Below are 20,911 nucleotides of genomic sequence, written 5' to 3'. Positions count from 1 at the left end.
TTAACTCTGAGTGGAATGGGATTAACTCTGAGTGGAATGGGGTTAACTCTGAGTGGAATGGGGTTAACTCTGAGTGGAATGGGGTTAACTCTGAACGGAATGGGGTTAACTCTGAATGGAATTGGGTTAACTCTGAGTGGAGTGGGGTTAACTCTGAGTGGAATGGGGTTAACTCTGAGTGGAATGGGATTAACTCTGAGTGGAATGGGGTTAACTCTGAGTGGAATGGGGTTAACTCTGAACGGAATGGGGTTAACTCTGAGTGGAATTGGGTTAACTCTGAGTGGAGTGGGGTTAACTCTGAGTGGAATGGGATTAACTCTGAGTGGAATGGGGTTAACTCTGAGTGGAATGGGATTAACTCTGAGTGGAATGGGGTTAACTCTGAGGGGAATGGGGTTAACTCTGAGTGGAATGGGGTTAACTCTGAGTGGAATGGGGTTAACTCTAAGTGGAATGGGATTAACTCTGAGTGGAATGGGGTTAACTCTGAGGGGAATGGGGTTAACTCTGAGTGGAATGGGGTTAACTCTGAGTGGAATGGGATTAACTCTGAGTGGAATGGGGTTAACTCTGAGGGGAATGGGGTTAACTCTGAGTGGAATGGGATTAACTCTGAGCGGAATGGGGTTTGACTGGAATAGGGTTAACTCTGAGTGGAATGGGGTTAACTCTGAGCGGAATGGGGTTTGACTGGAATAGGGTTAACTCTGAGTGGAATGGGGTTAACTCTGAGGGGAATGGGGTTAACTCTGAGCAGAATCGGGTTAGCTCTGAGCGGAATGGAGTTAGTTCTAACTCAGCGGAATGGATTTAGCCCTAGCTGAGTGGACAAGGGGAAGCAAGGAAACAGCTAAACCTCTTGTGCGAAACTGTTTTGTGATTAAACAGAAAATTAAGCTGCCACCACGACTTGGGTGGCTCATGGGAAAATAGGAAAGTGAAACTGCTCAACTCCTTCCACCCTGACTGAATGGAAGATCAGCTCCTCGGAATATAAAAATATGATTTTAACTACATGAGGTTGTTACCACCTCGAATTCCCGCTTCTCTAATTCACCACAAGCCCCCCCCCCCCCACTTCCTTTGAATGTTCTGTAATCGCACATCTTATATCTGTATATTGTGAAACTAGGTGGCATATCCCAAGGTCAGCTGTGAGCTACATCTCCTGCTGTGTAAGTAAATTGGTAAAGGTTGTGAATAATTATGGCCAATTTCCCGTTTCAGGCCTGTTAGTCTGGAGGCATTCATTAATTACAGAGCAAAGGGCCTCCGCAGAAACTCCTCACTGTACTTAGAAGGATTAAGACATTTGGCTCAATTTCAAGTGAAATTCCTCAGCAGAGGGCTTAGCTCTATTCCCAGTGGCAGGCTCATCTATCATTACAGTCCTGGTACTTCCTGCACTGTGTGAGTACATGCGTGCGTGTGAGAGAAGGAGAGAGATTCAGTTCTATGTTCAAGAAAACTTCAGTCTCTTCCTTATATCTTCTTCCTCACGCACAGAACCCAAGATTTACTACTATTCCTTTAGAGGGATCCTCAGTTGAGGCCCTTTTAAATGATGCAAGAATGAGCTTGGTGTCATATTTGACTCCGAGATGAGCTTCGACCATGTATTCAAGCAATCACTAAGATGGCCTGTTTCCAGTTCTGTAACAACACGCAGTTTCGCCTTTGCTTCTACTCATCGGCTGCTGAAACCCTTAACCATGGGCTGGATTCTCCGTTTCAGTGGCTAAGTGCCGGCTGAAACGGAGAATGCATGGGCATTGTACGATGCCAGAATCGGCGCCGAACCCTCACCGATTCCGGGACCAGTGAGGGGCAAGCAGTGGCATCGGGTGAAACACCAGGCTCCCATGCCAAAAAAGGCCGGAGAATGGGCGGGCCCGTGGCCGTGCATGCCCATGCCGTCGACCTGCAGTGGTCGTACCATACAACATGGCGCCGGCCGTACGCGGACCCGACTTGCCAAATACGACCCCACAGGCCACCCCTCACCAGTCCCCTCAGCCCTTGCAGAAGCCCTCCCCGGCCAAAGGCACGGCTCCTGGCCGAGTGTGACGGAACTGGACACAGTTCGCAGCCGCCACGCCGGGTTCCCGACCATTCAGACCACGCGCCAACCACGCGGTCGGGAACTCGGCCCATTGCGAGTGGAACATCACCGGAGGGCCTTCCGATGACCCGCCAACACCTTTTCAACGCCATTTCGGAGGGGGCAGAGACTCGGAAACCGGCGTCAAACCGACGCCCCACGCCCGATTGGGGGGTCAGATGGGATTCTCCGCCCGATCATCGATTACAATATCGCCATCGAGCAGCGGAGAATCTCTCCGCACATCTCTGTTACCATTATACTACCTACTCAAACAGACTCCTGGCCAGCCTCCTACATTCTGCCTCCTGTAAACCTGAGGCCATTTGAAAGTTTTCAGTCTATGTCCCACCACATACCAAGTTCTGTTCATTCGTCATCATGTTGCTCGCTGACATACTTTGGCCACTAGTTGAGCAATTCCTCGATTTTTAAGATCTGCATTTTGTTTTCAAATTTCGTCATAGCTTCCCACCCCTCCCAATCTCTGGTCTCCGACAGCCTTACTACTCTTGAGATTTCTGCATTTCTCCAATTCTGGCCGCTTAAGCAGTTTTAACTGGTGGCAGCCATGCCTTCAGTTACCTAGGCCCGAAACTCTGCAATCTCTTTTTAAAAAATCAATTTAGAGCACCCAATTCATTTGTTTTCCAATTAAGGGGCAATTTAGCGTGGTCAATCCACGGACCCTGCTCATCTTTGGGTTTGTGGTGGTGAGACCCACACAGACACAGGGAGAATGTGCAAACTCCACATGGACAGTGATCAGGGGCCGGGATCGTACCTGGGTCCTCAACACTATGATGTAACAGAACTAACCACTGCGCCATCGTGCCGCCTTTGTAATTCCATCTCCAAACCTCTCCACCTCTCTTTTCAAGTCCAAAATTTACTGAATTTTTTTAAAAAAAGAGCAACTTTGCAATTATATGGCACCTTCCATGATCTCAGCTTGTGCAAGGTAATATAGTGAAATAGCATGTAATTTGGGTTCATTAAGCTCCCAGAAACATCAATGAATTAATGATTGAATTCCTTTGTCTATGTGCCGGTTGAGGAATCAATATTGGCCAAGAGAGCTTGCTTGCTTTCCTTCAAAATGCGCCAATAGAGATCTTCCATCTACCTGTGAAGTGCAACCTGCAGCCACTGCCTTGGTTTAATATCCAAAAGACAGATGAAGCCAATGGAAAATTTTACATCCTCCCTTTTTGTTGTTTGGTTTAATATTGATCTATCCTCAATGCACCTTTATTGTGTTTGATCGTTAAAAATGCACAGTCGCCTAACCTATTCTTAAAGCACAGGAATTGCTGCAAACTCAAAACTCAAGCACAGCTGTGGAACAGCAGTAACCTTTCTACTAGTCTTTTCTGCTTTAAAGCCTTTGAGCCCCATGTGTGCAGAGGAAGGCCAAGTGTTTATTTAACAGTAAGATAAGCAACAATATGCATTGCTTGGAATTCACAGGAATGGCACGCAACTCTGATGGAGCCTCAGGATCTGTCTCCCCGCCTCATTGAAAACAAATTTTTTTTGGCTCATGGGTTTCCACTGTGGCTTGGTTATATTTATATGTGTTTGGGGGGAATGGGAGGGATTGGTGATGAAACCTTGCCTTACCACTTGTTAAAGGGGCCCAGGCATCTCATGAGGAAGCTTGTGGGTAAAGGCCAGTGGTAAGAGCAGATAATACTCTTCTGAAAACATTAGTACGTCAACTATAATCTTGCTAACAAGGGTTGACACATTTCTACAGTTAATTTGAGGAAAAGCATTGGTCACAGCAGAATGAACCCAATCCGCGTGTCCTTTCTGTGTACCAATTGTCTTCTCAGCCTGTGTAAAAAAAATAGTTGTGGTCCTGGCTTCTAAAACTGCTGATAAATCATTTAGCAAGAGGATTTCTGGCGATATTTCTGAAAGGCCAGACTCAAGTCACTCTATTTTATGGTCTAAACACAACTCCCTCTCATTTTACTGCCTCCCTCACTTACTGCCAAACATTTACTAGACTGAATTCTCCACATTGCTATTTGTTTTGTAATGATTGTCGCTTCAGTGCTTGTCTTCTATCGACATGATTTTTTTTTTAAATTTCCAATTAAGGGGCAATTTAGTGTGGCCAATTAACATCTACACTGCATGTCTTTGTGTTGTGGGGTTGAGTCCCCCACAGACACAGAGAAAATGTGCAAACTCCACATGGCCAGTGATCCAGGCCGTGATCGAACCCGAGTCCTTGCCGCCATAACGCAGCAGTGCTAACCATTGCGCCACCGTGCTGCCCTTTCTATCGACGCTAATAACATGGCAAAGTAAATGCTTTGCCCTAGCCTGCTCTCCTACCCCTGTGCACTCCCATGGTTTTGGCCAAGTCACTGGGAGAGGGAGGAGAAGATTCGCAAGGTGCAAACCTCTCCCAAGGATTCTAAGGCTCAGTTAGTTTAGTGAGCTGCAATACCCAGAGTCATCTTGTCTACAATGTTCAATCCAGTGTGTTTCCCCTTCCGGGCGCTGTGGGGTTAACAAAAATTGGCTCTGGCGTGTGTGGTGAATGACCATGTTAGCTGGCAACCCCCATCCCCACACTAAGAAACAAAATTGAGGCCTTGAGTGTCACCCCTTTTTTTGCCCTTTATAACAACAAGAGGGGCCCTCGTGCTACTGCAATCAGACAAGTAACCATCTTCTATTTATTTTACTTAAGCCAACAGTCTGAAAATCAATCGGTTGGATTGTTGTGCAGGACCTCCATGTCGGCAGCATGTCAGAATCTCGTTGTTTATGCTTTCTGTAATCTTTTCCATTCTGAGGAAGGCTTGCTGAAAAATGCAGAGTTTGTTCAGCTGTTTATGGTGCAGGCACCAAAAAAGAAATATTTACAACAACCTCTTTACACTAACCCACGCTATCTGACTGGCTCTCTAAACAAGACCTCCCTGACTGAAAGTGTACCTTGTGGTTCATTTAGTTCAATGTTTAAATGAAACATGACAGTCTGGACTTCCAAAATAGATTTCCTGTTTCTCATCATTTCTAAATGAAACACGGCGCAAAATTTTTTCCCCTTATTTTCTGTGAACTTTTCACTTTTAGGGTCCTCCTCATCTCTGCCACCTATGTAAGGGGCTTTGCTGATCAATGGGAGATAGCTAGGCAGCCCCGCCCCCACTCCTCTGCCAATGCCGCTCCTGTGTGTTGAATCAATCCTGGTTTTCATTCTGCCATTTGAGCTTCATCAGGAATTGAAACCTCCTCTTTCTCCTCTACAAAAAAGTGACACAGGATTTTATTTGGTCTTAACATTTATTTTGCGATTACCCAACAGATTTACTTGCACTGTTTATGGGTAAAATGTGTTTTTACTGAACTAACGGGCTTCGTTATTCTGCAGAACCTGTGGTTCTCGTATTTTTATTTAAATTGGAGTTCATAGATCCAAGTTGCGTCAGTCAGAATTCGGTGATACCACGTTTTCTCACAAGTCAAAAGGTTTTATGTTCATGTCCCCCTTCAGAGACATATGCCTAACCCACCTAGGCTGGCACTCCTCAGGTGCACTGACGGTGCATGGTGCTGTGGGAAGAGCTATCAGTTGGAAGAGATGCTGAACCTATGCACCGACTGCCCTCCTACATTACAGGTCCTGTGGCATTAATTCATGGAGGAGCTGGGGAGTTCCCCCTCAGGCGACACCAAAAAAAGATTATTTCATCGCTGTTTGCAGAAGCTTGCAGTCTGCAAATTGGTTGCTGCGTTTCCTACATTTTTTTTTGTCCAATTAAGGGGCAATTTGGCGTGGCCAACCCACCTAACCTGCCTATCTTTGGGTTGTGGGGGTGAAACCCACCCACCCAAACACGTTGAGAATGTGCAAACTCCACACGGACAGTGAGCTGGGGCCGGGATCGAACCTGGGTCCTCAGTGCAGTGAGGCAACAGTGCTAACCTCTGCGCCACCGTGTTAACCTCATTTTTGACATTATAACATTTCAAAAGCGTTTCATTGGCTTTGAAGGTCACGAAGGGCAGCATATAATTACAAGTCTTTCCTTCACTAAACATGCTGTGACTGACTCACCCTGCAGTTTTAAAAATGGATGCAGGAAGAGATGACAATCAAATTATATTTATTTTGTTTTGCTATTGCTCTATATCCTAAAATCTTAATTGACATCTCTCTTTGGCAAGGCAAATGGAATAGTTTTGACCTTTAAAGTAGACATCTGTGACAGCCGGATGCCGTTAAAGCTTGGGACTGGATTTCGAGAGTGACAAATTTCATCTGGTTTCAGACCTCTCCCGACTCGGTGTACTGGCCTTCAGATATATAAAAATATAATGTATACGTTGGGTCCCATCTGGGCCAATGGAGCAAAGGTTCCCAGTAAAGGGAATCCCCATCCAGTCTCTGTTCTCAGATGATATCCTTTAGTGGATGGTAAAATTCTGCTCAGAAATTCTGGGTGTCCGTCGATTCCTAGTGGGTGCTGCAAGAGTTATAGCAGTGTCCCAAGGAACTTGGCCCCTCAGCATCATGTAGCCATGGAGGCTGAGCTGACAAACGACTGCCAGTTCAACCTGCGTGCATGGTTCGAGGAGGAAGGGAAGCTTAAACAGAGGGGAAGCACAAAAGTGAGCTTAAAATTTATTTCATGATTAGCTTTTAAAATTTCCAGAACATTCAAAGCCTCACCAATTTCACCTCACTCATAGCAATGGATTGAAGCCAGAGGACATTAATCCCAGCCCTCTCCGGAAGACGGTGTGTTCCAGCCTGACTTTTGCTCTGGGAGCACTTTTGGACTGGATATCCACTCAGTGTCATAGGTTACATCAATCAAATGAACAGGAATGACAGCTGAGTATCACCCTTACAGGGAGTGATGAAAAGACTTAAATCACTATCACATATGGATATCAAATCTGCTTTAGACACCAGAGGCAGCTTCAGCACCTCAGCAACTCTATTGCAGACATTTGTTCAATCTTGCGCATGATTAAAAGAATACAGTTTATTACTGTTGACATTCAAGGAATATTCAACCCTGAAACGATAATTGCATTGCTGTGTTAGATTGCAGTGCTGCATTAGTTTGAGGTGCTTCAGTGGTTTGAACCTGTATCAATTTGGGGATAAGGCATATTTCAGGCATTGCACCATTTTGCTCAGCCAGCCAATCTACACATGAAAGGAGTAGTGCCTGACTTTACATCGCCCTATTGCACTTGTAAATCAGTAAAAGATTTAACATCCTAAATGTTCAGTATCCACATTGAGATTCATCAGTAGAAATGAGAGACTGAACGGAGCCCCATGTGTTTTGCACCGACTTAATCAAACGGAGCTGGGAAGGCGGTGGGGTCCCTACCCCACACCTGTTTAAATGCTTTGCTCCACCTCCAGGTTCGCTGCTGCGGGTGAGGGGGTGTACCATTAAATCCTGCCCAGTGAACCTCAAAGGGAAAATCAACATAACTGTCTAGTTTCCAATGAATGGTTTTCACAGTAACTTCATTGCATTGTTAATGTAAGCCTACTTGTGACAATAATAAAGATTACATTATTATAAAGCTGCATTGATAGAAGCTTGATAAAAGTCAGAATCGGCTAATTTAACCTACCCACCAGTCAAGAAATTGATGGGATTAGGGGTGTCACTGGTTTTACATTCTTCCCAATTTTACACTCCATTAAAGTCGATGAGGTGTGTGTGAATGTGGCATTGCACCCAATTGTGCTGGCTTTCATCCAGGTGAGTTGGTTTAAAATTTCCACACCCTCGCAGTTGGTGAGTTGGTTAGATTTGACTCTATTTGGGGAACAGTATTTAAAAATATAGGGTTCAGGGGAAACACAATAAAAATGGAATTGAAAAAAATCTTTTAAAATAGTTCTTCCATCAGTCTTATTTGTGGTGGATAATGGAAGTGAGAAATCTTACAGAAAAGCTTGTCCCTCCTGGGACCCTGTTCAAAAACGTACCTAACGATGAAGTCGAACTCAGAACCAGCCAACATCAGGACCCCGAGTAGTGTGGAGATTGCCCCGTCTATTACTGGTGTAAACATGTGTTCCAGTGCCACAGCTGAACGCATATTCCTGTTCCCAATGGCAGTCAGGAAACCCTACAGTGTAATAAGAAATACATATTTACATCAATGGCCACATTGTACAAACATGAAAAAATGCACTTAAACACTCAGAAGTAGATGATGGCATAGTGGTAATGTCACTGGGCCAGTAACCCAGAGGCGCAGCAAATGCTGGGTTCAAATCACAGCAGCTGGTGGAATTTAAACTCAATTGATAAATATGGAATACAAATTGCTCTTTGTAGCTGTGATCATGAAATTTACCCACTTCATTCACACATGTTGTTAAGGGAAGGAAATCTGCCATCCTTGCCTGGTATGGCCTACTTTTGACTCCAGATCCACAGCAATGTTTAGTTTACTATCTTTACTATACTTTACAATCTATACTACAATAGCCTCAAGAGCAATATAAAAAACAAAAATCCAATTAAGGGGCAATTTAGCGTGGCCAATCCACCTACCCTGCACACCTTTGGCTTGTGGGGGTGCGACCCACGCTGAATGTGCAAATGCCACACGGACAGTGACCCAGGGCCGGGATCGAACCCGGGTCCTCAGCGCCGTGAGGCAGCACTGCTACGCACTGCGCCACCATGCCGCCTGGCTCAAGAGCAATCAAGGACAGACAACAATCGCTGGACTTGCCAGCAACGCCCACATCCCATGAAAGAATAAAGAAAAAATGAGGCGCCATCATAGAATCATATAATTCATACTGTTTAAAAATTAACAAGATTTGTCATTAACTTAAAACAAATCTGCAAAATATCCCAGATAATTATGTCTCTCTTTGCTACAAAAGGAAAAACACTTTACTTTTAGATTGTTGTATCTACAATGGACATAATTATTATTTTTAAAAAATTTGTTCATGGGATGTGGGCTTCGTTGGCTAGGCCAAGATTTATTGCCCAAGGCTAATTGCCTTGAAAAGGGGATTGGGGGGGGGGGGTTGCTACCTTCTTGAACCACTGCTGTCCATGTGTTAAAGAAACACCCACAGCTATTCTGCAGCTAAATTATTATTCTGCTCTAAATTTACATATTCATCAGCGTCACCAACTCAATTTTAATTGGTGCTTTAAAGGTAGAACATTATTTCAAGGAGCTTCACAGGAGCAATGCCAGACAAACATTAACATTGAGTCAAAGAAGAATGTATTAGGAGGAATGATTAAAAGTTTTGTCAATGAGATAGGTTTTAAGGAGGAGAGGGAAGTGGAGATGCCAAGGGGTTCAGGGAAGAAGTTCCAGACGTTTCTGGCCATGATAGCAGAAGGCTTGGTCACCAATGATCGGGCAAAGAGAGTAATTAATGCACAAGAGTCTTGAATAGGAGCAATGCAGAGATAGGGAGAAACGAGAGAGAAAGAGAGAGACACAAAGCTTTAGATCAAGACCTGGCTGTAGGCAATGGTCATTGCCTTGGGATGGGCTGCAGTTGTTCTTCTTGGGAGGCATATACAAGATTGCAATGATCTACTTACCAGAGCTACATGGACAGTGAATTCCACTCCAATTCCAACAGATGCGATCAGGATCACTACAGGGATTGCACTCAGTTTGATGCCCATGAGTCCCATAATTCCAAAGAGCTCCACTGTCATCATGGCCAGAATAAACACCTACAGGTAAACAAGAGAAGGTGGAAATCTTAGACTTGCACAGAAGAGTTCTCAATGGCTTGGGCCTGGATGGCAAGAAGTCCATCTGCACTGCTTAGTTTCACTGGGGTAAGGTACCTTATTTTATCATATGTAGGTATGGTGGGGTAGTGAAATGGCAAGGCTAATTTATTCCATTTAATCACAATTTCCATGAAAACCAAGGATTCAAAATACAAAAATAGAAGAAGAAATGCTGGTGTGTGCTACAAAGAATGAAAATTGCAGTTTGTTTAAGTTGAGGAACTAATCAGTGGAAAAGCCATCCCAAACACAAAGGGTCGCACGCTAGCACACAAGAATTAAACTGGGGGCGAAAGTGGTGAGCTTTGTTTTAAAAATCTTATCAGGTGAGGCAAATATATTGCCTTGGCTGGCTGACATGGAGGTTGCCAAACTATGTAGCCCTCTTTCCACTATCTCTGCATTTAATCATATAGAAAATCAGTTCAAAAAGAGTATGGCGTCTAAGGACAATGTTCATTAATGGTTATCTGTAGGTTGCATGTTATAACAGATATGCAATCAAGATGCATTCAGATTTTTTCACAAATGCAGGTGGCAGAATAATATGACAGAAACATGTTATTTCTTTTGCTTTGAATGGATTATTCCATTAATGATGCCAAGTGGATTATCAGTGGCCGGTTCATAGCAAAAGTGGAGGACGGTTGTCATTTATGGTTTTAACATTTCAAGATTTTGAATGTTTGAAACAGCTAAGACAGTGATTCATTGATAGAATCAGGAAAAAAATAATTCTCTTGAATATTTTTGAGGATTTACTTTAAGGGTTAACTTCAAAAGGGGAAAGTAGAAAGGTGTTGCCCTTTTGGAAGAAAATGCTGGAGCAAGGGGTTTGTTTATATTGTGGTGCTTTTATCTTCTGCTGCGAGCTATTTAAATGTAAATTCCTCCAGTCCCCTCTAGCCCAGACGTGGAGAAGATGAGGTTAGCAGCAAGCAAAAGCATTCCCTCTGAACCTTGCTGCCATTATCATCTGTTAGGTTTCGAGTTACAGGGGCCTCCCGTGAATAAATGTTTACAGGGAATGTCTACCACCTTTAAAAGTGGGGACAAGTAAACCTTTTGTTTCCACTTTTTATTCCACACAAACAGCACCCACTCAAGTCTTGCACATTTAACTGCAGTGAACAGCCAAGGTTTTGTGCATGGTTGTATGAAAATAAGTTCGGTCCTCACTTTTTTTTAGCTTCCCTGTACCTAGGTAATGATAAGATTCTTGCTTTGAAGTCAGCACAAGGCAGGTTTTGTCATGCACACCCTGTTGTTTGACTAGTGCAAAAGGAAGCATAGATAACTTTAAATTCCTTCATAATGAAATTGAATAGGATTACTATACATGGAAGAACTTCCAGCATTTCACTGTTATAAAGGACATTATCAGTGCTGTAACTAAACATCAAATAACTAAAAGATTTTTAAAAACCTGCATTTATGCGGCACCTCTCACAATTGCAGGATGTTCCAAAGCACTTTACAGCCAATGATGTATAGTCACTTGTGGTGATATAACCACTGTAGTTATGCGTACTTGCAGTGGGTGGATGTATGCCTGTACCTGTAATACAGGTTCCTCCGGTAAGCCCCTGCCAGCTAGCTCCGCCCACAGGGAGCTTGTGTATAAATATGCATGTGAGCCACTCAGACCTTTAGTCTACAGTTGCAGATGGAGGGACAACATCGTACAACAATAAAGCCTCTATTGTACCAGTCTCTCGGCTTTGAGTATAATTGTTAGCGCTACATCACTTTTGCAATATAGGGAACACAGCATTCAATTTGTTACGAGCAAGTTCCCAAGATAATCAATGTTTTAATGCCCAGATAATCTCTTGGTTTTTTTGTGCGTGATGTGAATTGAGAGATATATATTGGCCAAAAGACTCATGGGCTAACTTTCCTGCTATTCTTCAAAATAATGTTGTGGGATCTTTTCTATCCACCTCAAAAAGCAGATGAACTTTGGTTTAACATTGTAAGCGAAAGAAGATGATCTGGCAGTGCAGCACTGAACTGTCAGCCTCAACGTTTATGTTCAAATCTTGAGTGGGACTTGAACCCACTATCTTGCAACTCAGGTGCGAGGATGCTACCAGCTGAGCCTTGGTTCACAAGCAAAATTTGTGCCTGAATTTTTTGGTTGGTAGACGAAGAGTCGGCGGTGAACACATCCCTGCCAACAACGACAGCCCCACTTCCATTTTACGCTCTAACGAGCATGGATTAGCATAAGGTGGGATTTCCACCCCTCATTCGGAGTGATGAGGCAGGTTCTGAGGTCACTGGGCCTTGTGGATAGGGTGCCCCCAGTCCGAACATAGTTTCTGATGGAGATGCAAATACCCCCCACTTCCTGCCTGAGATCAATCTTTCTTTATTTCTAGCCCCCCCCCCCCCCCCCCCCCCCCCACCTGAAAAACTGAGGCTGGGCTGGAAATGGGCCTGAAGTGGCCATTAATTGGTCACTTCAGGGCCTTAGTTGGGGCAAGGACAGGTTTCCTGTCCAATATCATGGCCGATCCAGTGTAAAATCTCTGCAAGGTGGTAACCGACAGGGAATCCCACCCATGCAATTTTATGCTCCCCCTTCCTGCCTCAGACCCCGTTGAAGATGAAAATTCCCTTTTTAAAATTCCAAAGTAATGGGTGCGATTCAGTGTCCTTGTCGCGCCCAACTTGGTGTTGGGACGAGGCCGTTGAGTCTCGCGAGAGGCCTCTTGAATCTTGCTCTCGTTAGGCGAGATCTAGGCGTGCAGATTTAAATGAGATATTAGGCTCATTTAAATATGCTTTGCCTGATTCACCAAGGCCCAGAATTCACTGGCCTCTCCAGCGAGGCCTCAACCAGGCGCCACTTGGTACTGGTTCATAAAGTCGTGAACCAGTCGAGATGGCACTGGGGGGGGAATCGTGCCCCGACCCGCGAGCAGAAATGACTTAAAGAGTGGCCTCGACGGGGATTTCCTCACAGGCAAAAAAACCCGGCAAAGTGCCGTTGAATAGTGGGGTCCTTCTCGACGCTGCAGGCGCCCAGCACTCAATTAGATCCACTGAATGGCGCCAAATGTTATTTAAAAACAGATTTTTGAAGAGAAACATATCACCACGGCAGTGCGTCTGTGCCATGAAACTGGAAGAAAAACTTCACATCCAAGAGTAAATTATTTCTCGTTTTCCCATCATTGATTTTCAATCTTCGCTGTGTCAGCATTGAAGAAGTTTATCCTTCAGCTTTGGTGCTTGCGCATGTTCAGTGGTCAACTGAACAAGTAGAGGCGTTCAACATTACAATTCCACATGTGTTGGCTCATCAATGGGTGAAACATCAATGTGAAACTAAGGGGCAAGCTATCAGATCTCTGAATGGAGGGTGGGTGGGAGTTGGGCCGGGACAGGGAGGGGGATGGTCGCAGTTTGAGATGAAACTGCAAATTACAAATGTAAAATTTGATTAATTTGAGAACATCATCCAAAGGTTTACAATTCACTTACATATATCTTCTTTAACCTCAGATATTTATTCTTTACCATTTTTGGACTCAGTATGAGTATTTTAAGGCAATTTCTGACAACGGTAAAGTTGTGGTGGTGGGCCAAGGGAATTGGACCGAAGTTTGTCGTTTGTTAACTCATAGGGGAAACTTGCTGAGCCATCGGACAGGAAGGTAACGAATTTGTGGAATAAATCAACATAAAAGGGCAGTGGGTGGCGTCAGTGGGCATTCCCATTGACAACGGCGAGCCAGAGAATCCTTCCGCCAGCGAATGGCGCGCTGCCTCCCACTGCCGAGAAACGTGCAGCTGGGAGGCTGGAGAATCCCGATCTATATCTCTGTAATGTCGAAAGCCTCCATTTATTCAGTTGACCACTGAACATGCACAAGCACCAAGGCTGAAGGATTAGCTTGGAATGTTTCATTATGTTAAAGCAGTTGCTGTCAGTGTTACATGCGAATGAAAGAAGTACTTGAATTGCACCTTTCACAGCCATAGGACTTCAAAATGGACTTTACAGACAATGAAGTGCTTTTGAAATGTATTCAAACTGTAGTAATGCAGGAAACACACCAGTCAATTTGTTCACGGCAAGGTCCCACAAAGAGCAATGAGGTAATGAGATGACAATCTGTTCTATTTAATGAGGTTGGTTGAGGGGTGTATATTGGCCACCACACCAGGGATAGTTCTATTTTATTTTTCGAATAGTGTCGTGGGATCTTTTACATCCACCTGAGAAGGTAGACTGCTATCAGTTAAACGGCGCTTCAAAAAGACAATCCCCGACCTCAGTACTATATTGGAGTGTCAGCCTGGGTTTTGCGCCTGGGTCTCTGGCATGGAACTTGAGCCCATAACATCTGACTCAGAGGCGAGAGTTCTCCCAGTAAGCCGCAGCAGAGACACATTTGGCTTTGCAAAATGTTATTCATTCAACATTTATCAATATAAATTACATACACAGATTCCTTTCCAAAAGAATCAGTTTTCGGCAGTTTCCTCTTGAAGCTGGGTTTGCTTTTCACGGTATTATTAACTGGACTTTGGAAAAATGCCTTGTGGTGACCCCTCCTGGCCAATATGCCTCCCCCCTCCTTACTGTGAACTCCTTCCCAGCCATGCTGCTGCCATAGCCTGGCAGCTGCTGATGGATTGATTTAGCACATGAAGGTCAAGCCAAGGACAATTCTTTCCCCAAATTCAAACAGACAGAGATGTGGGGGTCCCTGAGCACTGACTATTTTATCACTGTTTTCTTAAAAGATTACTTCCCACTGTACTTCATCAACCTCACGCAATACCCCCTACAATTTAATTTATTGGCAATTGTCAGTGATTCTTAACAGACTAGTAAAGCTGTAAAAATGAAGGTACCGTGCTGTATTTTCTCTGGCAATGGCATTGTCAACTTCTACTCATTTTGATAGTTTAACAATAAATTGTGGGCTTCTGGAAGAAATATTGCAACATCTTGGCTGATATTGATCACTAGCTTTCTAAATCGATTTCAAGGGATACGATGGCCACTGTCCTTTTTAAGAAAATGATTGGATATGTGTGTCAGTGGCTGAGCCACATGCTGGGCCATTTAAGAGTCAGCCATATTGCTGTGGGTCTGGAGTCTAGACCAGACCAGGAAGGACGGCTGATTTTCTTCCTTAAAGGACATTAATGACCCAGGTGGGTTTGTACGACCGTCTGTCATCATTAGACTTTTAATTCCAGATTTTCTATTGAATTCAAATTTCACCATCTGCCGTGGTGGAATTTGAACCCGGGTCCCTAGAGCATTATCCTGGGTCTTTGAATTACTAGTCCAGTGACAATACCACTATTCCACCACCTTCCCTTCCAGGAACTATTGGAAAGGCTCCATCCAAGCTGTGTGTCTCTGTTTATAAAAATATAATTTTATTTTGCATCAAAGTTATTGTTGTCATTGCACATTTAGGGTGTGGTTTACTGGCCACGCTTTGCCCGTGATGCATCTTGCCGCAGCACAGTGCGGCTGATAGAAGCTTGCTCCCGGGATCAACCCATCTGCAAAGCCTCGCGAGATCTAGCACAATCTCGTGAGACATTGCAATGTAAATCCTGCCCATTGTGGGCGGGATCATTTTTTAGCAAATCTGCATATGTGAAGATTCCCATGTTACCCGAAGCGTGGGATCAATCTCCTTTACCTTGGCGACCTTGGGTGAGTGCTGTTCGATAATAGTTTTCACAAATGGGGATCAGATGAATGGCACTTTTGGTGGTCTCCTAGGGGATTGGAGGCCCCCAGGTGCATATTCTATGGGCAGGGTAGCACCCTGGCACTACTTGTGCCACCCTAGTGGTGCCAGCCTTGCACCTTGGCAGTGCCAGATGGCATAGGCATTGTCAGGTTGGCACTACCAAAGTGCCAAGCTGGCATTTTTTGTGTGGGTGTGATCAGCCTGGGGGTGCTCTGTATGGGTGTTCTGTGTGTGGGACTCTCCAATGGTATGTTGGGGGGTGAGGGTCACTTCATTTAATAATGGTGCCCTGATCTCTTGCTACACTGAGGAGTTCAGTCAAGCGAAGCGCCTGAGTGTACAAAAGGGGCAACATGCAGCTCAGCCGTGCGTTCCCTGTTTAGGCTCCTTATCAAATGTGAGTCGTGCTTTATAGCCATGTGTTTCTCGGCACAGAGAGCGCCGTGAAACACACAGCTAAACGCGCTCGCAATGGGGCTTTGTTCCCATTCAGTAAAATCGCGCCTGTAGTGGCATTATGGCACAGAAGGAGGCCATACCGCCCATCGAGACCATATCAGCTCTCTGAAGAACAATCTAGTCAATGCCATTTCCCTGCTATATCCCTGTAGCTCTGCAAGTTAATCAGGTTGCAGTCGTGATTATGTTTTTGTACTGTATTCTCCATTTCAGAAAATCAAGGGCAACCTCTGAATTTCAAAGAGGTTTTTAGGACCCTGACCCATGTGAAAAGGAAATGATTTACTCAAAGGGGCTGGGGAGAGAGGAATTCATCACACCTAGATATTCTTCCAATTGCAGGATCAATATGGCAAATAAATTTAAACCAAATTGAACACTTTGCATATGCAAAACAGCAGCAATTAATAGAATAAAATTCATCACACAGGGCTCCAGGGCTTTATTTTAGTCAGGGTATCACCAGTTCACAAATATATCTGAAAGACTATCCTGCTAGTGATGGTTGAGTTCCATATGGTCTCATGCACAAGAACCCACCACAACTCATTGTTGCTGATGGTGCTTGTGGGTTATGTAGCACTGGGAATGGTGTGATAGTATTGTAAAGTGAATGCTTCTGTGCTGCTCTATTCTAAGACTTTATGGCTATTTTTTTTTTGCTGGTCATGTAATTCTGAAACTTAATTTTTTTTAACTAGCTCCCCTCTTGGGTTTTTCTCTTTCCTGTGCAATTCAGTGTTCCTAAGCAAAATTGCTGAACAAACAACCAATAGTGACAGGTAATAAAAACACAAAGATATCAAGAAGCTGATTGTTTAGCTAACCTCTCCACTGGGGTAATGTTTAGTGTGGAGGAGAGGAAAACAAAATACCTGAAAAATGTACGAAAGGACCCACATCTGACCTTGAACCACCAAATATATTTGTGATCGGAGTATTTTTGACGTAGCTTTTTAAGAGGACCAGTATTTGAACAAAATGAATATTGTTGTATCAACATTGATACATCTTGGAAGAAAAAACATTGGAAGAACATGCAAACCTCTGCCTTCTCACAATGACCATCGCAGTTGATTATTTATTTATTAATTTAAAAATAATAAATTTAGAGTACCCAATTCGTTTTTTCCAATTAAGGGGCAATTTAGCATGTCCAATCCACCTATCCTGCACATATTTGGGTTGTGGGGACGAAACCCATGCAAACACGGGGAGAATGTGCAAACTCCACACGGATAGTGACCCAGAGCCGGGATCGAACCTGGGACCTCGGCGCCGTGAGGCAGCAATGCTAACCATTGTGCCACTGTGCTGCCCCATCGCAGTTAATTATGATTAATTATGAGAAACACTTACAATGATGCCAGCTGTCCAAGGATTGAGCAGCAGAAGAGTGCACACCAGGAATGTGCAGGCCAACACAATGCTGACGGAGAGTAGAAACCAGTGCCTTAGGCCGATGTACTGCTCCCAGAACAGGAAAGGGTAACCATTAGGATAGTTGAGCACACCCTTCTTTGTGAACTCCTCGCATATTGCTCGGACACTCTCAATGGTTTCGATGAAATCTGAAGTTTGCTGCAGGCCACTCAGGTAGAAAGGAAACTGGGCAAACTCTATAAGCTCAGCGGCAGGAACTGGGTAAAGGGGTGAAAGAGGGGGAGACAGAAAAAAGTTAAAATGAGGTGAAAAATTAAACACAATAGATAGGAACATCAATGATACATAGGGTGGGATTTACCAACCATCCTGTTGTGTGTTTTTCGGCAATGGAGACGGCCCGCCAGCGGGATTGACTGACCCTGCCGTTGTCAATGGGATTTCCCGGTGACGGCACCCCATATTACCCGGAAACCCATGCGCCAGTGTGGGACCGGAATTCCCCCCCCCCCCCCCCCAAGACAACAGTCTAATGGCATATCCTTCTTTTAGTATAATACTGTACAGGAAACATAATTTTTGTGGCAACATCACCTGGATTCTACATTCTCCACTTTCAGATATCCACTGACAGGGTCCATTCTTATCCCACATTAAGTTGTTTGGAATATTGGCCTTTATATTAAGAGCGATCGAGTAGGACATTGTTATAGCTAGGGCATTGGTGGGACCACAGATTATGGCATACAGTTTAGAACTCCTTATTAAAGGAGGGATAAAGAGGATAGATGCTGAGAGGGCTCCTTCCCCTCATGGGATAAATAAGAACGAGGGGGAACAGTTTTAAAATAAAGGATCTTCCATTGAAGACAAGGGATAATGAGGGACTGTTTATCTTTAAGGGTCACTAATCTTTGGAATACCCTTTCCCAGAAAGCAGTAGAGGCTGGGACACTGAATTTATTCAAGGCTGAGTTAAACAGATTTTTGATCGACAAGGGAGTCAAGGATTATGGCAGGGGTAGGGGGGGGGGGGGGGGGGGGGGGGAAGCGTGTGTGCGTTGCGGGCAGAAACACGGAGCGGAGGCTATGATCAGATCAGCCATGATCTTACTGAATGGCACAGCAGGCGTGATGGACCGAATGGCCTGTTCCTGCTCCTGTTTCTGATAATCTTATGCATTGACCGCAGCAGGTGGGACAAAGCTGCTGCAAAATAGATTTGCTGACAGGGATTAGGGTTGGTATGACTGCCATATGGAACATCTAAACGCCGTAGACAGGACATGACCATTTGGTATGGTCAGTGCATGTCCAAATGACCTCTGCAAATGCGTCATGTGGTTGTTAGCTGCTGGCTGTGACTGCTCCGAGCAGGTGTTAGCTGCTAATTGGATAAAGAAGGTCAGCAGCATTGCAACAATAGAGAAGCCCATCAGCACCTAGAGGGCATGACTGATAGGAGCAGATGACTGTTGAGACAGACAGGAAACCAGTTTACATAGAATCTCATTAAAATTGCCAGACTCCAAGATGCACTAGGGTCCCTTTGTGCCAGCCGGCACTGTCTCCTGACTAAGATGCCTCACAGTCAGCCTAATTTTAAATCTCTATACCAGTGCCACCCGGGAGGTCTTGCTGTTTTTTTAATAGATTTATTCAGAACAACCTCAAAGAACTTATACTCTCCCAACCCTTCTTCTTTCACCTCCTCTTCCTCTGGACCACGTTTAAACGTAAAGGAAAATCATAGAATTTACAGTGCAGAAGGAGGCCATTCGGCCCATCGAGTCTGCACCGGCCTTTGGAAAGAGCACCCCACTTAAGCCCCACACCTCCACCCTATCCCTTTTATCCCTGTAACCCAGTAACCCCACCTAACCTGCCGGCAAGCAGGCCTATGTATGTTCTTATCACTCCAGGAACGCATTGACACACTGACATATTATGTCGCTATCATTGTTCCAGCAATTTGGGTATAAACTGTTGGCCAGCTTGACCTGTTTTTACAAGGACTGTGAGTCGGCCCATCCCACAGATGGCAATATAACACTTATAAAAATAAATTCAACATGCTGAGCAGGCAAACTATTAATGAGAATAAGCTGCAGGAAGCAGGATATTCCTCTGTTGGCATCATCATTAAATAAATCATAGGCTCCAGCCACCGAGAGAAAGCAGGAATACAGGTGGGGCTGGGAAAGCCAAGCTGAGCTATTGCTATTCACTATATTAATGAACTTTTCTTTCACACTCCCAGTGCTGGAGGTTTACAGGTCACCTTCATCAGCACGTCCTTTGGGTTATATTCTAGAGCTCTCCCCAAGACCAGACATTTTGCTCATAGACCTTGGCAAACTTCCCAAAACCTACTTCTCAAATTCTCTCCGGTTGTGTCATATCGGTCGTGAATCCATTCAGGAGGGTGAGGGTTGAAGTTAGCTTGAGATGCAGCGTAGCCCAGCGGATCATTGCTGACCCACACCGTGAGATAGATGTAAAAGGTGTCAGGATCGATGATTCCATCTTCATCCACCAACCTCCTGGAAGTCAACTATAGCAAAGAAGATGAGGAGATTGTTACAGCGTCTTTTTACCGCTGATGTGGTACATGGACCAGATGGTGCACCAACTTTCATGAGTGCCAGCCAGCCACGGAGATCATGGTATAATGGAACAGTGAATCTGTATTCCCAAACAGTGATGCTTTCATCTTCTAAAGTCAGGAACTGGGCAGGGTTTCATTCTGTTTTTGTTCACAGAGAGACGCATTTTGTGAGCAGCTTACTTGAATGACATGGTGGAGTTTGCGCTCAGCAAAATGGAAAATATCTGGGGTGGAGAGGGCAGCAGTGGCGCAGTGGTTAGCACTGCTGCCTCACGGAGCCAAGGACCCGGGTTCAATCCCGGCCCCGGGTCACTGTCCGTGTGGTTTGCACAGTCTCCCTATGTCTGCATGGGTCTCACCCCCACAACCCCAAAAGATGTGCAGGGTAGGTGGATTGGCCAGGCTAAATTGCCCCTTAATTGGAAAAAAGGAATTGGGTGCTTTAAATTTATTTTAAAATATATATCTGGGGTGGAGGATGGAACATTTTCTACTTTTTGCATCGTAGAAACACAATGGACAAGAAAAGCACAGGTAGTGCATCAAGCCTATCAGCTGTAGTGATGATATGCATGATCCCCATGGCCATTCGCTCAGCAGGAACCATGAAATCTCCTGAAAAAACAGAGGCCAAACTAATTCAGGAGGAATAAAAGTTCCTCTCCTACGCCCAAGGGTGATTAAAGCTCACAGTGATTGTGAAACACATTACTCAATATCATCCTCAAGCCAGGTACAATACTAACTAGATTCGGGATAAAGATCCCACTACTTTGCTTCAAGGATATGCCTTGGCATGAATCTTAGAAGGCTGTCCAGGCACCAGCCATTT

General features: G+C 44.6%; 1 protein-coding gene across 2 annotated transcripts in view; it reads right to left on the bottom strand.

Moving 5' to 3' along the window:
* The window catches only part of ptch2 (patched 2), a 143,424-nt gene that overhangs the window by 15,588 nt on the left and 106,925 nt on the right, over window positions 1-20,911 (bottom strand). For both annotated transcript variants that reach the window (XM_038794089.1, XM_038794090.1), the window contains 4 exons: window positions 19,845-20,025; window positions 17,448-17,728; window positions 9,694-9,831; window positions 8,094-8,236 (listed from right to left, as the gene is read on the bottom strand). In XM_038794089.1, the coding sequence (XP_038650017.1) occupies window positions 8,094-8,236; window positions 9,694-9,831; window positions 17,448-17,728; window positions 19,845-20,025 (743 nt within the window). The remainder of the gene's footprint in view (window positions 1-8,093; window positions 8,237-9,693; window positions 9,832-17,447; window positions 17,729-19,844; window positions 20,026-20,911) is intronic.

This window comes from Scyliorhinus canicula, chromosome 4 (assembly GCF_902713615.1).
Source record: "Scyliorhinus canicula chromosome 4, sScyCan1.1, whole genome shotgun sequence".
Taxonomy (NCBI): Eukaryota; Metazoa; Chordata; class Chondrichthyes; order Carcharhiniformes; family Scyliorhinidae; genus Scyliorhinus; species Scyliorhinus canicula.
The sequence above is the reverse complement of the archived record's forward strand: the minus strand, read 5'-3'. Positions and strand labels throughout refer to the sequence as shown.